This window comes from Rutidosis leptorrhynchoides, chromosome 5 (genome assembly GCF_046630445.1).
Source record: "Rutidosis leptorrhynchoides isolate AG116_Rl617_1_P2 chromosome 5, CSIRO_AGI_Rlap_v1, whole genome shotgun sequence".
Lineage (NCBI taxonomy): Eukaryota > Viridiplantae > Streptophyta > Magnoliopsida > Asterales > Asteraceae > Rutidosis > Rutidosis leptorrhynchoides.
This window is the reverse complement of record NC_092337.1, coordinates 53,098,683-53,113,686: the sequence shown is the minus strand read 5'-3', so window position 1 is coordinate 53,113,686 and position 15,004 is coordinate 53,098,683. Positions and strand designations below refer to the sequence as shown.

General features: G+C 34.8%; 1 protein-coding gene across 1 annotated transcript; it reads right to left on the bottom strand.

Annotated features, from left to right (window-relative positions):
- Positions 1 to 205: 205 nt before the first annotated feature.
- LOC139848625 (protein ORANGE-GREEN, chloroplastic-like) lies at positions 206 to 14,805 on the bottom strand. The gene is made up of 7 exons (XM_071838346.1): positions 14,729 to 14,805; positions 14,505 to 14,619; positions 14,312 to 14,373; positions 13,974 to 14,101; positions 617 to 753; positions 354 to 416; positions 206 to 244 (listed from the first exon to the last, which is right to left on the bottom strand). Exons 1-7 carry the CDS (start codon positions 14,803 to 14,805, stop codon positions 206 to 208), a joined length of 621 nt encoding a protein of 206 aa, XP_071694447.1.
- Positions 14,806 to 15,004: the final 199 nt, after the last annotated feature.

Below are 15,004 nucleotides of genomic sequence, written 5' to 3'. Positions count from 1 at the left end.
AGTGGATCAATCCAAAACTGGACACTTTCACTATTCACTTGCACTATTCTATTTAATCAAAAGGATCATCTTTTTTAACAAAGTTGCAGCTAAACGATTACAAAAAGCTAAAAACAAACGCCGCAAATCGGAGAACACGTGAAAAATAGTGCATAAACATGTCAATGATAAAGTGAAAAACATAAGCAATAAAGAGAAAACTTACCTAGTTAATGACTGTTTTAACTCCAATAATATCAAGCCCCTGTAAAAACCATTAAAGAGGTTAATAATCAGTGTTGAAAGTTAACATTCGGTTACATCCATCCCACCATTTTTAAAACAAATACTAACTAAAAGAAACAGCAACTTACCCAAGTGGCAACATTAGTTGCGATCAAAAAATTAACTTCCTGCCTTCTAAAAAGTTCCAGGGCCTGTACAGACAAAGTTTTTAATGTCAGAAAACAACAGCTAAAAAAAATTCATAGTCTCTTTCTTTGATTAGTAAATTAGAGTAGGAAATTATAATTCGAAGCTTACATCTAAACGTTGGGCCTGGGTGAGATTTCCATGAAAAAATAATACCCGATGAATGATAAAAATACCCGATGAATGATAAAAAAAAAATACTTACTTTGCCTGCACTCGAGCAGTTGGAACATCTTTCGGTTTTGGGTGGTGACAGAGGTTGATTTCCACCGTTAGCCGATGCAACCGGGTCAATAAGAACAATTGACCCTGTGTTAGCACATCGAGCACATGCTAGATACCCTGCGTCAGACAAGATCATCAACAAATATGAAATGTCTCGTTCTTATTGATTAAAAACGTTCCATATTAATTGATTTCGTTGCGAGGTTTTGACCTCTATATGAGACATTTTTCAAAGACTGCATTCATTTTTAAAACAAACCATAACCTTTATTTCATAGATAAAGGTTTTAAAAAGCTTTACGTAGATTATCAAATAATGATAATCTAAAATATCCTGTTTACACACGACCATTACATAATGGTTTACAATACAAATATGTTACAACAAAATAAGTTTCTTGAATGCAGTTTTTACACAATATCATACAAGCATGGACTCCAAATCTCGTCCTTATTTAAGTATGCGACAGCGGAAGCTCTTAATAATCACCTGAGAATAAACATGCTTAAAACGTCAACAAAAATGTTGGTGAGTTATAGGTTTAACCTATATATATCAAATCATAATAATAGACCACAAGATTTCATATTTCAATACACATCCCATACATAGAGATAAAAATCATTCATATGGTGAACACCTGGTAACCGACATTAACAAGATGCATATATAAGAATATCCCCATCATTCCGGGACACCCTTCGGATATGATATAATTTTCGAAGTACTAAAGCATCCGGTACTTTGGATGGGGTTTGTTAGGCCCAATAGATCTATCTTTAGGATTCGCGTCAATCAGGGTGTCTGTTCCCTAATTCTTAGATTACCAGACTTAATAAAAAGGGGCATATTCGATTTCGATAATTCAACCATAGAATGTAGTTTCACGTACTTGTGTCTATTTTGTAAATCATTTATAAAACCTGCATGTATTCTCATCCCAAAAATATTAGATTTTAAAAGTGGGACTATAACTCACTTTCACAGATTTTTACTTCGTCGGGAAGTAAGACTTGGCCACTGGTTGATTCACGAACCTATAACAATATATACATATATATCAAAGTATGTTCAAAATATATTTACAACACTTTTAATATATTTTGATGTTTTAAGTTTATTAAGTCAGCTGTCCTCGTTAGTAACCTACAACTAGTTGTCCACAGTTAGATGTACAGAAATAAATCGATAAATATTATCTTGAATCAATCCACGACCCAGTGTATACGTATCTCAGTATTGATCACAACTCAAACTATATATATTTTGGAATCAACCTCAACCCTGTATAGCTAACTCCAACATTCACATATAGAGTGTCTATGGTTGTTCCGAAATATATATAGATGTGTCGACATGATAGGTCGAAACATTGTATACGTGTCTATGTTATCTCAAGATTACATAATATACAATACAAGTTGATTAAGTTATGGTTGGAATAGATTTGTTACCAATTTTCACGTAGCTAAAATGAGAAAAATTATCCAATCTTGTTTTACCCATAACTTCTTCATTTTAAATCCGTTTTGAGTGAATCAAATTGCTATGGTTTCATATTGAACTCTATTTTATGAATCTAAACAGAAAAAGTATAGGTTTATAGTCGGAAAAATAAGTTACAAGTCGTTTTTGTAAAGGTAGTCATTTCAGTCGAAAGAACGACGTCTAGATGACCATTTTAGAAAACATACTTCCACTTTGAGTTTAACCATAATTTTTGGATATAGTTTCATGTTCATAATAAAAATCATTTTCTCAGAATAACAACTTTTAAATCAAAGTTTATCATAGTTTTTAATTAACTAACCCAAAACAGCCCGCGGTGTTACTACGACGGCGTAAATCCGGTTTTACGGTGTTTTTCGTGTTTCCAGGTTTTAAATCATTAAGTTAGCATATCATATAGATATAGAACATGTGTTTAGTTGATTTTAAAAGTCAAGTTAGAAGGATTAACTTTTGTTTGCGAACAAGTTTAGAATTAACTAAACTATGTTCTAGTGATTACAAGTTTAAACCTTCGAATAAGATAGCTTTATATGTATGAATCGAATGATGTTATGAACATCATTACTACCTTAAGTTCCTTGGATAAACCTACTGGAAAAGAGAAAAATGGATCTAGCTTCAACGGATCCTTGGATGGCTCGAAGTTCTTGAAGCAGAATCATGACACGAAAACAAGTTCAAGTAAGATCATCACTTGAAATAAGATTGTTATAGTTATAGAAATTGAACCAAAGTTTGAATATGATTATTACCTTGTATTAGAATGATAACCTACTGTAAGAAACAAAGATTTCTTGAGGTTGGATGATCACCTTACAAGATTGGAAGTGAGCTAGCAAATTTGAAAGTATTCTTGATTTTATGAAACTAAAACTTTTGAAATTTATGAAGAACACTTAGAACTTGAAGATAGAACTTGAGAGAGATAAATTAGATGAAGAAAATTGAAGAATGAAAGTGTTTGTAGGTGTTTTTGGTCGTTGGTGTATGGATTAGATATAAAGGATATGTAATTTTGTTTTCATGTAAATAAGTCATGAATGATTACTCATATTTTTGTAATTTTATGAGATATTTCATGCTAGTTGCCAAATGATGGTTCCCACATGTGTTAGGTGACTCACATGGGCTGCTAAGAGCTGAACATTGGAGTGTATATACTAATAGTACATACATCTAAAAGCTGTGTATTGTATGAGTACGAATACGGGTGCATACGAGTAGAATTGTTGATGAAACTGAACGAGGATGTAATTGTAAGCATTTTTGTTAAGTAGAAGTATTTTGATAAGTGTATTGAAGTCTTTCAAAAGTGTATAAATACATATTAAAACACTACATGTATATACATTTTAACTGAGTCGTTAAGTCATCGTTAGTCGTTACATGTAAGTGTTGTTTTGAAACCTTTAGGTTAACGATCTTGTTAAATGTTGTTAACCCAATGTTTATAATATCAAATGAGATTTTAAATTATTATATTATCATGATATTATCATGTATGAATATCTCTTAATATGATATATATACATTAAATGTCTTTACAACGTTAATCGTTACATATATGTCTCGTTTAAAAATCATTAAGTTAGTAGTCTTGTTTTTACATATGTAGTTCATTGTTAATATACTTAATGATATGTTTACTTATCATAGTATCATGTTAACTATATATATATCCATATATATGTCATCATATAGTTTTTACAAGTTTTAACGTTCGTGAATCACCGGTCAACTTGGGTGGTCAATTGTCTATATGAAACATATTTCAATTAATCAAGTCTTAACAAGTTTGATTGCTTAACATGTTGGAAACATTTAATCATGTAAATATCAATCTCAATTAATATATATAAACATGGAAAAGTTCGGGTCACTACAGTACCTACCCGTTAAATAAATTTCGTCCCGAAATTTTAAGCTGTTGAAGGTGTTGACGAATCTTCTGGAAATAGATGTGGGTATTTCTTCTTCATCTGATCTTCACGCTCCCAGGTGAACTCGGGTCCTCTACGAGCATTCCATCGAACCTTAACAATTGGTATCTTGTTTTGCTTAAGTCTTTTAACCTCACGATCCATTATTTCGACGGGTTCTTCGATGAATTGAAGTTTTTCGTTGATTTGGATTTCATCTAACGGAATAGTGAGATCTTCTTTAGCAAAACATTTCTTCAAATTCGAGACGTGGAAAGTGTTATGTACAGCCGCGAGTTGTTGAGGTAACTCTAGTCGGTAAGCTACTGGTCCGACACGATCAATAATCTTGAATGGTCCAATATACCTTGGATTTAATTTTCCTCGTTTACCAAATCGAACAACGCCTTTCCAAGGTGCAACTTTAAGCATGACCATCTCTCCAATTTCAAATTCTATATCTTTTCTTTTAATGTCAGCGTAGCTCTTTTGTCGACTTTGGGCGGTTTTCAACCGTTGTTGAATTTGGATGATCTTCTCGGTAGTTTCTTGTATAATCTCCGGACCCGTAATCTGTCTATCCCCCACTTCACTCCAACAAATCGGAGACCTGCACTTTCTACCATAAAGTGCTTCAAACGGCGCCATCTCAATGCTTGAATGGTAGCTGTTGTTGTAGGAAAATTCTGCTAACGGTAGATGTCGATCCCAACTGTTTCCGAAATCAATAACACATGCTCGTAGCATGTCTTCAAGCGTTTGTATTGTCCTTTCGCTCTGCCCATCAGTTTGTGGATGATAGGCAGTACTCATGTCTAGACGAGTTCCTAATGCTTGCTGCAATGTCTGCCAGAATCTTGAAATAAATCTGTCATCCCTATCAGAGATAATAGAGATTGGTATTCCATGTCTGGAGATGACTTCCTTCAAATACAGTCGTGCTAACTTCTCCATCTTGTCATCTTCTCTTATTGGCAGGAAGTGTGCTGATTTGGTGAGACGATCAACTATTACCCAAATAGTATCAAAACCACTTGCAGTCCTTGGCAATTTAGTGATGAAATCCATTGTAATGTTTTCCCATTTCCATTCCGGGATTTCGGGTTGTTGAAGTAGACCTGATGGTTTCTGATGCTCAGCTTTGACCTTAGAACACGTCAAACATTCTCCTACGTATTTAGCAACATCGGCTTTCATACCCGGCCACCAAAATTGTTTCTTGAGATCCTTGTACATCTTCCCCGTTCCAGGATGTATTGAGTATCTGGTTTTATGAGCTTCTCTAAGTACCATTTCTCTCATATCTCCAAATTTTGGTACCCAAATCCTTTCAGCCCTATACCGGGTTCCGTCTTCCCGAATATTAAGATGCTTCTCCGATCCTTTGGGTATTTCATCCTTTAAATTTCCCTCTTTTAAAACTCCTTGTTGCGCCTCCTTTATTTGAGTAGTAATATTATTATGAATCATTATATTCATAGATTTTACTCGAATGGGTTCTCTGTCCTTCCTGCTCAAGGCATCGGCTACCACATTTGCCTTCCCCGGGTGGTAACGAATCTCAAAGTCGTAATCATTCAATAATTCAATCCACCTACGCTGCCTCATATTCAGTTGTTTCTGATTAAATATGTGTTGAAGACTTTTGTGGTCAGTATATATAATACTTTTGACCCCATATAAGTAGTGCCTCCAAGTCTTTAATGCAAAAACAACCGCGCCTAATTCCAAATCATGCGTCGTATAATTTTGCTCGTGAATCTTCAATTGTCTAGATGCATAAGCAATCACCTTTGTTCGTTGCATTAATACACAACCGAGACCTTGCTTTGATGCGTCACAATAAATCACAAAATCATCATTCCCTTCAGGCAATGACAATATAGGTGCCGTAGTTAGCTTTTTCTTCAATAACTGAAACGCTTTCTCTTGTTCATCCTTCCATTCAAATTTCTTCCCTTTATGCGTTAATGCAGTCAAGGGTTTTGCTATTCTGGAAAAGTCTTGGATGAACCTTCTGTAGTAACCAGCTAGTCCTAAAAACTGGCGTATGTGTTTCGGAGTTTTCGGGGTTTCCCACTTTTCAACAGTTTCTATCTTTGCCGGATCCACCTTAATACCTTCTTTGTTCACTATGTGACCGAGGAATTGAACTTCTTCCAACCAAAATGCACACTTTGAAAACTTAGCGTACAATTCTTCCTTCCTCAATACTTCTAACACCTTTCTCAAATGTTCACCGTGTTCTTGGTCATTCTTTGAGTAAATAAGTATGTCATCAATGAAAACAATGACAAACTTGTCAAGGTATGGTCCACACACTCGGTTCATAAGGTCCATGAACACAGCTGGTGCATTAGTTAAACCAAACGGCATGACCATAAACTCGTAATGACCGTAACGTGTTCTGAAAGCAGTCTTTGGAATATCATCTTCTTTCACCCGCATTTGATGATACCCAGAACATAAGTCAATCTTTGAATAAACAGACGAGCCTTGTAGTTGATCAAATAGGTCATCGATTCTCGGTAGTGGGTAGCGGTTCTTGATGGTAAGTTTGTTCAACTCTCGGTAGTCGATACACAACCTGAATGTACCATCTTTCTTCTTGACAAACAAAACAGGAGCTCCCCACGGTGATGTGCTTGGTCGAATGAAACCACGCTCTAAAAGTTCTTGTAATTGGCTTTGTAGTTCTTTCATCTCGCTGGGTGCGAGTCTGTAAGGAACACGAGCTATTGGTGCAGCTCCTGGTATAAGATCTATTTGAAATTCAACGGATCGATGTGGGGGTAATCCCGGTAATTCTTTCGGGAATACATCAGGAAATTCTTTTGCGACGGGAACATCATTGATGCTCTTTTCTTCAGTTTGTACTTTCTCGACGTGTGCTAGAACAGCATAGCAACCTTTTCTTATTAGTTTTTGTGCCTTCAAATTACTAATAAGATGTAGCTTCGTGTTGCCCTTTTCTCCGTACACCATTAAGGGTTTTCCTTTTTCTCGTATAATGCGAATTGCATTTTTGTAACAAACGATCTCCGCTTTCACTTCTTTCAACCAGTCCATACCGATTATCACATCAAAACTCCCTAACTCTACTGGTATCAAATCAATCTTAAATGTTTCGCTAACCAGTTTAATTTCTCGATTCCGACATATATTATCTGCTGAAATTAATTTACCATTTGCTAATTCGAGTAAAAATTTACTATCCAAAGGCGTCAATGGACAACTTAATTTAGCACAAAAATCTCTACTCATATAGCTTCTATCCGCACCCGAATCAAATAAAACGTAAGCAGATTTATTGTCAATAAGAAACGTACCCGTAACAAGCTCCGGGTCTTCCTGTGCCTCTGTCGCATTAATATTGAAAACTCTTCCGCGGCCTTGTCCATTCGTGTTCTCCTGGTTCGGGCAATTTCTAATAATGTGGCCCGGTTTTCCACATTTATAACAAACTACATTGGCATAACTTGCTCCGACACTACTTGCTCCGCCATTACTCGTTCCGGCACCATTTGTTCCTTTCGTTCTGTTAACCCCTGGTCCGTAGACATCACACTTCGCCGCGCTATGACCATTTCTTTTACACTTGTTGCAAAATTTGGTGCAGAACCCCGAGTGATACTTTTCACACCTTTGGCATAGCTGCTTCTGATTGTTGTTGTTGTTGCGGTTATTATTGTTGTTGGGATGATTGTTGTAGCTGCTGTTGTTGTTGTTGTTGTTGTTGTTGTTGGGCCGTTTGTTGTAGTTGCGATTGATGTTGCGATTGTTGGGATAATTGTTGCGATTATTGTTGTAATTACTGTTGTTGTTGTATTGGTGATTCTTATCACCGTTTTCCTCCCACTTTCTTTTGACTTGCTTCACATTGGCCTCTTCAGCAGTCTGTTCTTTAATTCTTTCTTCAATCTGGTTCACTAGTTTGTGAGCCATTCTACATGCCTGTTGTATGGAGGCGGGCTCGTGTGAACTTATATCTTCTTGGATTCTTTCCGGTAATCCTTTCACAAACGCGTCGATCTTCTCTTCCTCATCTTCGAATGCTCCCGGACACAATAGGCACAATTCTGTGAATCGTCTTTCGTACGTGGTAATATCAAATCCTTGGGTTCGTAACCCTCTAAGTTCTGTCTTGAGCTTATTGACCTCGGTTCTGGGACGGTACTTCTCGTTCATCAAGTGCTTGAATGCTGACCACGGTAGTGCGTACGCATCGTCTTGTCCCACTTGCTCTAGATAGGTATTCCACCATGTTAACGCAGAACCTGTGAAGGTATGCGTAGCGTACTTTACTTTGTCCTCTTCAGTACACTTACTTATGGCAAACACCGATTCAACCTTCTCGGTCCACCGTTTCAATCCGATCGGTCCTTCGGTTCCATCAAATTCCAAAGGTTTGCAGGCAGTGAATTCTTTGTAGGTGCATCCTACACGATTTCCTGTACTGCTAGATCCAAGGTTATTGTTGGTATGTAGCGCAGCCTGTACTGCAGCTATGTTTGAAGCTAGAAAAGTACGGAATTCCTCTTCATTCATATTCACGGTGTGTCGAGTAGAGGTGCCATTTCCTTCAAAATAGTTAAATGGAACAAGTTAATCATACAGAATATTAAGAGTAGTTAATAGTATTTCGTAGCATAATATGAACTCATTTATAAAAGCTTTTTCTTCATATTAGCGTTTTATAAGTTTAAATTCGGGTAGTACCTACCCGTTAAGTTCATACTTAGTAGCTAATATACAATTCAACTACTACAATTCTATATGAAAAACTGATTATAATAATATTTCGCGTTCAAACTTTTACACAACATTTTACAACTTACAATACCGCTTATTTTACTTATAGCATGAAATATAGCACACAATAAATTTGATACAAGATGGTTGTGAAGATAATTCTAGCTAGTACACAAGTCGTTCAGCAAAGGCAATAAAGACACGTAATTCATACGTCCAGAAACAAGTCATGCATTCTGGTTTTACTAGGACTACTTCCCATCCTTGGTCTTGTGGAACATAACCGTTATGGCCGTTGATAAGACAGCGTGTTGTAACGTCGTCAAAGGGACGAGGGTTACGTAATGTCCAACAGTCCCGTAACAATCTAAAAACCTCATTTCTTACCCCAATTACCGACTCCGTCACTTGTGGGAACGTTTTGTTTAATAGTTGTAGCCCGATGTTCTTGTTCTCACTTTGGTGAGAAGCGAACATTACTAATCCGTAAGCATAACATGCTTCTTTATGTTGCATGTTAGCCGCTTTTTCTAAATCACGAAGTCCAATATTCGGATATATTGAGTCAAAATAATTTCTTAACCCATTGCGTAAAATAGCATTTGGGTTCCCCGCAATATATGCGTCAAAGTAAACACATCGTAACTTATGGATTTCCCAATGTGATATCCCCCATCTTCCGAACGAAAGCCTTTTATAAACCAAGGCATTCTTGGAACGTTCTTCGAATGTCTTACAAACTGATCTCGCCTTAAATAGTTGTGCCGAAGAATTCTGACCGACTCTAGACAAGATTTCATCAATCATGTCTCTGGGTAGGTCTCTTAAAATATTGGGTTGTCTATCCATTTTGTGTTTTTATACTGTAAAATAGACAAGAGTTAGATTCAAAAAAAAAAAAAAAATACTTATTAATACAAGCAATTTTTACATATATCATAAAGCATAAGCACACTATATTACATATATTACACCACACGAATACAACTATCTTATTCCGACTCGCTTGTTTCTTCTTCTTCGGTTTTGGTTCGTTTTGCCAAGTTTCTAGGGATATATGATGTTCCCCTAATACGAGCCGTCATGATCCACATTGGTTTAGAAAAACCTGGTGGTTTAGAGGTTTCCGGGTCATTGTTACAACTTAAGGACTTCGGGGGTTGACGATACATATAAAGTTCATCGGGGTTGGAATTAGATTTCTCTATTTTTATGCCCTTTCCCTTATTATTTTCTTTTGCCTTTTTAAATTCAGTTGGGGTAATTTCTATAACATCATCGGAATTCTCGTCGGAATCCGATTCATCGGAGAATTGGTAATCCTCCCAATATTTTGCTTCCTTGGCGGAAACACCATTGACCATAATTAACCTTGGTCGGTTGGTTGAGGATTTTCTTTTACTTAACCGTTTTATTATTTCCCCCACCGGTTCTATTTCTTCATCCGGTTCCGATTCTTCTTCCGGTTCTGATTCTTCTTCCGGTTCCGACTCTTCTTCCGGTTCCTCTTCGGGAACTTGTGAATCAGTCCACGAATCATTCCAATTTACATTTGACTCTTCATTATTATTAGGTGAGTCAATGGGACTTGTTCTAGAGGTAGACATCTATCACATAATATCAAACGCGTTAAGAGATTAATATATCACATAATATTCACATGTTAAAAATATATAGTTTCCAACAAAATTTGTTAAGCAATCATTTTTCAAGTAAACACGGTCGAAGTCCAGACTCACTAATGCATCCTAACAAACTCGATAAGACACACTAATGCAAAATTCTGGTTCTCTAAGACCAACGCTCGGATACCAACTGAAATGTCCCGTTCTTATTGATTAAAAACGTTCCAAATTAATTGATTTCGTTGCGAGGTTTTGACCTCTATATGAGACATTTTTCAAAGACTGCATTCATTTTTAAAACAAACCATAACCTTTATTTCATAGATAAAGGTTTTAAAAAGCTTTACGTAGATTATCAAATAATGATAATCTAAAATATCCTGTTTACACACGACCATTACATAATGGTTTACAATACAAATATGTTACAACAAAATAAGTTTCTTGAATGCAGTTTTTACACAATATCATACAAGCATGGACTCCAAATCTCGTCCTTATTTAAGTATGCGACAGCGGAAGCTCTTAATAATCACCTGAGAATAAACATGCTTAAAACGTCAACAAAAATGTTGGTGAGTTATAGGTTTAACCTATATATATCAAATCATAATAATAGACCACAAGATTTCATATTTCAATACACATCCCATACATAGAGATAAAAATCATTCATATGGTGAACACCTGGTAACCGACATTAACAAGATGCATATATAAGAATATCCCCATCATTCCGGGACACCCTTCGGATATGATATAATTTTCGAAGTACTAAAGCATCCGGTACTTTGGATGGGGTTTGTTAAGCCCAATAGATCTATCTTTAGGATTCGCGTCAATTAGGGTGTCTGTTCCCTAATTCTTAGATTACCAGACTTAATAAAAAGGGGCATATTCGATTTCGATAATTCAACCATAGAATGTAGTTTCACGTACTTGTGTCTATTTTGTAAATCATTTATAAAACCTGCATGTATTCTCATCCCAAAAATATTAGATTTTAAAAGTGGGACTATAACTCACTTTCACAGATTTTTACTTCGTCGGGAAGTAAGACTTGGCCACTGGTTGATTCACGAACCTATAACAATATATACATATATATCAAAGTATGTTCAAAATATATTTACAACACTTTTAATATATTTTGATGTTTTAAGTTTATTAAGTCAGCTGTCCTCGTTAGTAACCTACAACTAGTTGTCCACAGTTAGATGTACAGAAATAAATCGATAAATATTATCTTGAATCAATCCACGACCCAGTGTATACGTATCTCAGTATTGATCACAACTCAAACTATATATATTTTGGAATCAACCTCAACCCTGTATAGCTAACTCCAACATTCACATATAGAGTGTCTATGGTTGTTCCGAAATATATATAGATGTGTCGACATGATAGGTCGAAACATTGTATACGTGTCTATGATATCTCAAGATTACATAATATACAATACAAGTTGATTAAGTTATGGTTGGAATAGATTTGTTACCAATTTTCACGTAGCTAAAATGAGAAAAATTATCCAATCTTGTTTTACCCATAACTTCTTCATTTTAAATCCGTTTTGAGTGAATCAAATTGCTATGGTTTCATATTGAACTCTATTTTATGAATCTAAACAGAAAAAGTATAGGTTTATAGTCGGAAAAATAAGTTACAAGTCGTTTTTGTAAAGGTAGTCATTTCAGTCGAAAGAACGACGTCTAGATGACCATTTTAGAAAACATACTTCCACTTTGAGTTTAACCATAATTTTTGGATATAGTTTCATGTTCATAATAAAAATCATTTTCTCAGAATAACAACTTTTAAATCAAAGTTTATCATAGTTTTTAATTAACTAACCCAAAACAGCCCGCGGTGTTACTACGACGGCGTAAATCCGGTTTTACGGTGTTTTTCGTGTTTCCAGGTTTTAAATCATTAAGTTAGCATATCATATAGATATAGAACATGTGTTTAGTTGATTTTAAAAGTCAAGTTAGAAGGATTAACTTTTGTTTGCGAACAAGTTTAGAATTAACTAAACTATGTTCTAGTGATTACAAGTTTAAACCTTCGAATAAGATAGCTTTATATGTATGAATCGAATGATGTTATGAACATCATTACTACCTTAAGTTCCTTGGATAAACCTACTGGAAAAGAGAAAAATGGATCTAGCTTCAACGGATCCTTGGATGGCTCGAAGTTCTTGAAGCAGAATCATGACACGAAAACAAGTTCAAGTAAGATCATCACTTGAAATAAGATTGTTATAGTTATAGAAATTGAACCAAAGTTTGAATATGATTATTACCTTGTATTAGAATGATAACCTACTGTAAGAAACAAAGATTTCTTGAGGTTGGATGATCACCTTACAAGATTGGAAGTGAGCTAGCAAATTTGAAAGTATTCTTGATTTTATGAAACTAGAACTTTTGAAATTTATGAAGAACACTTAGAACTTGAAGATAGAACTTGAGAGAGATCAATTAGATGAAGAAAATTGAAGAATGAAAGTGTTTGTAGGTGTTTTTGGTCGTTGGTGTATGGATTAGATATAAAGGATATGTAATTTTGTTTTCATGTAAATAAGTCATGAATGATTACTCATATTTTTGTAATTTTATGAGATATTTCATGCTAGTTGCCAAATGATGGTTCCCGCATGTGTTAGGTGACTCACATGGGCTGCTAAGAGCTGATCATTGGAGTGTATATACTAATAGTACATACATCTAAAAGCTGTGTATTGTATGAGTACGAATACGGGTGCATACGAGTAGAATTGTTGATGAAACTGAACGAGGATGTAATTGTAAGCATTTTTGTTAAGTAGAAGTATTTTGATAAGTGTATTGAAGTCTTTCAAAAGTGTATAAATACATATTAAAACACTACATGTATATACATTTTAACTGAGTCGTTAAGTCATCGTTAGTCGTTACATGTAAGTGTTGTTTTGAAACCTTTAGGTTAACGATCTTGTTAAATGTTGTTAACCCAATGTTTATAATATCAAATGAGATTTTAAATTATTATATTATCATGATATTATCATGTATGAATATCTCTTAATATGATATATATACATTAAATGTCTTTACAACGATAATCGTTACATATATGTCTCGTTTAAAAATCATTAAGTTAGTAGTCTTGTTTTTACATATGTAGTTCATTGTTAATATACTTAATGATATGTTTACTTATCATAGTATCATGTTAACTATATATATATCCATATATATGTCATCATATAGTTTTTACAAGTTTTAACGTTCGTGAATCACCGGTCAACTTGGGTGGTCAATTGTCTATATGAAACATATTTCAATTAATCAAGTCTTAACAAGTTTGATTGCTTAACATGTTGGAAACATTTAATCATGTAAATATCAATCTCAATTAATATATATAAACATGGAAAAGTTCGGGTCACTACAAAATATAACTTCTATTTTTCACTTTTCAACTTTAAATTACCCTCAAATAGAAATTTAACGACCCGGTCGATTTAAAAACGCTTACCTGTTCCTAAACAATACTTGCATCTTTTATGTTCCTGGTGTTTTACATTGTTTATTTCAACCACCATCAAGGCTGAAATCGCACCAACTACTCCCCCAGAGAAGGATGCAACTATGGGATCATCCTCACTAAAATTTTGCATTAAAAAAGATACGTTATTAAGCAAAATCAGAACTATATAGTGCATTATTTACAAATTCAACATTGGTTATGTGACATATGACAATATTCTAGCACTCAGCATAAACGATGTGTTAGCAATTTTGAAACAAAAGAAGTTGATCGACATATTATCAGGACTGCAACTAGCAACATGTAGATATGTAATTAGTAATTACCTTGCAGGTAAAAGGTTAGTCATAAAAAATTGAATTAAAAGGATACAAATTGAAGATTCAACCTTTTTAAACAATTTATAAATGTGTAAAAAAAATTGAAAATACTAGTCTTCATAAGTAGGTGCACAAAGCAATTCAAAAACTTGCATATTATAACAAGTATACAAATTCTGAGAAACTTACTGAAACATACCTCTTCCATATGCAAAAATATTTTGTTCAGGCGACTGCGTATATTATCCTGTATTTTCTGTACATCCATTTTATCAAAATCCTGCACTGTTTCAGGTCCTTCAATTATACAGAACCTGTACACAATCAATTCATATCATATATCACCATATACTTATATCAATTTCATCTATTGATTTATAAACTAATGAATTATCAATTCAGAAGCATAATAACGGTCATTACCCTGCAGCGTTTTTATCAGCTAAATCAGCATCAATAGAAAACATAGAAGCATCTGAATCAGATGAAGATGGTGACATCGCTCACCATCTGATGGTTGATCAGGACGCGCTCCAACATTAATGGTTCCTAAATGAAATTAAAATTAGGGTTTCTTCGTGTTCGTTCTCCAGTCAACGTCAGGTATCGATTTTGCGGAATTCACCGTCACCATTTCAACGGAGAAATCTAACAGTGATTGTTTGATGATTTGCAGGTTGCGACGGAGTATAGAGGTGG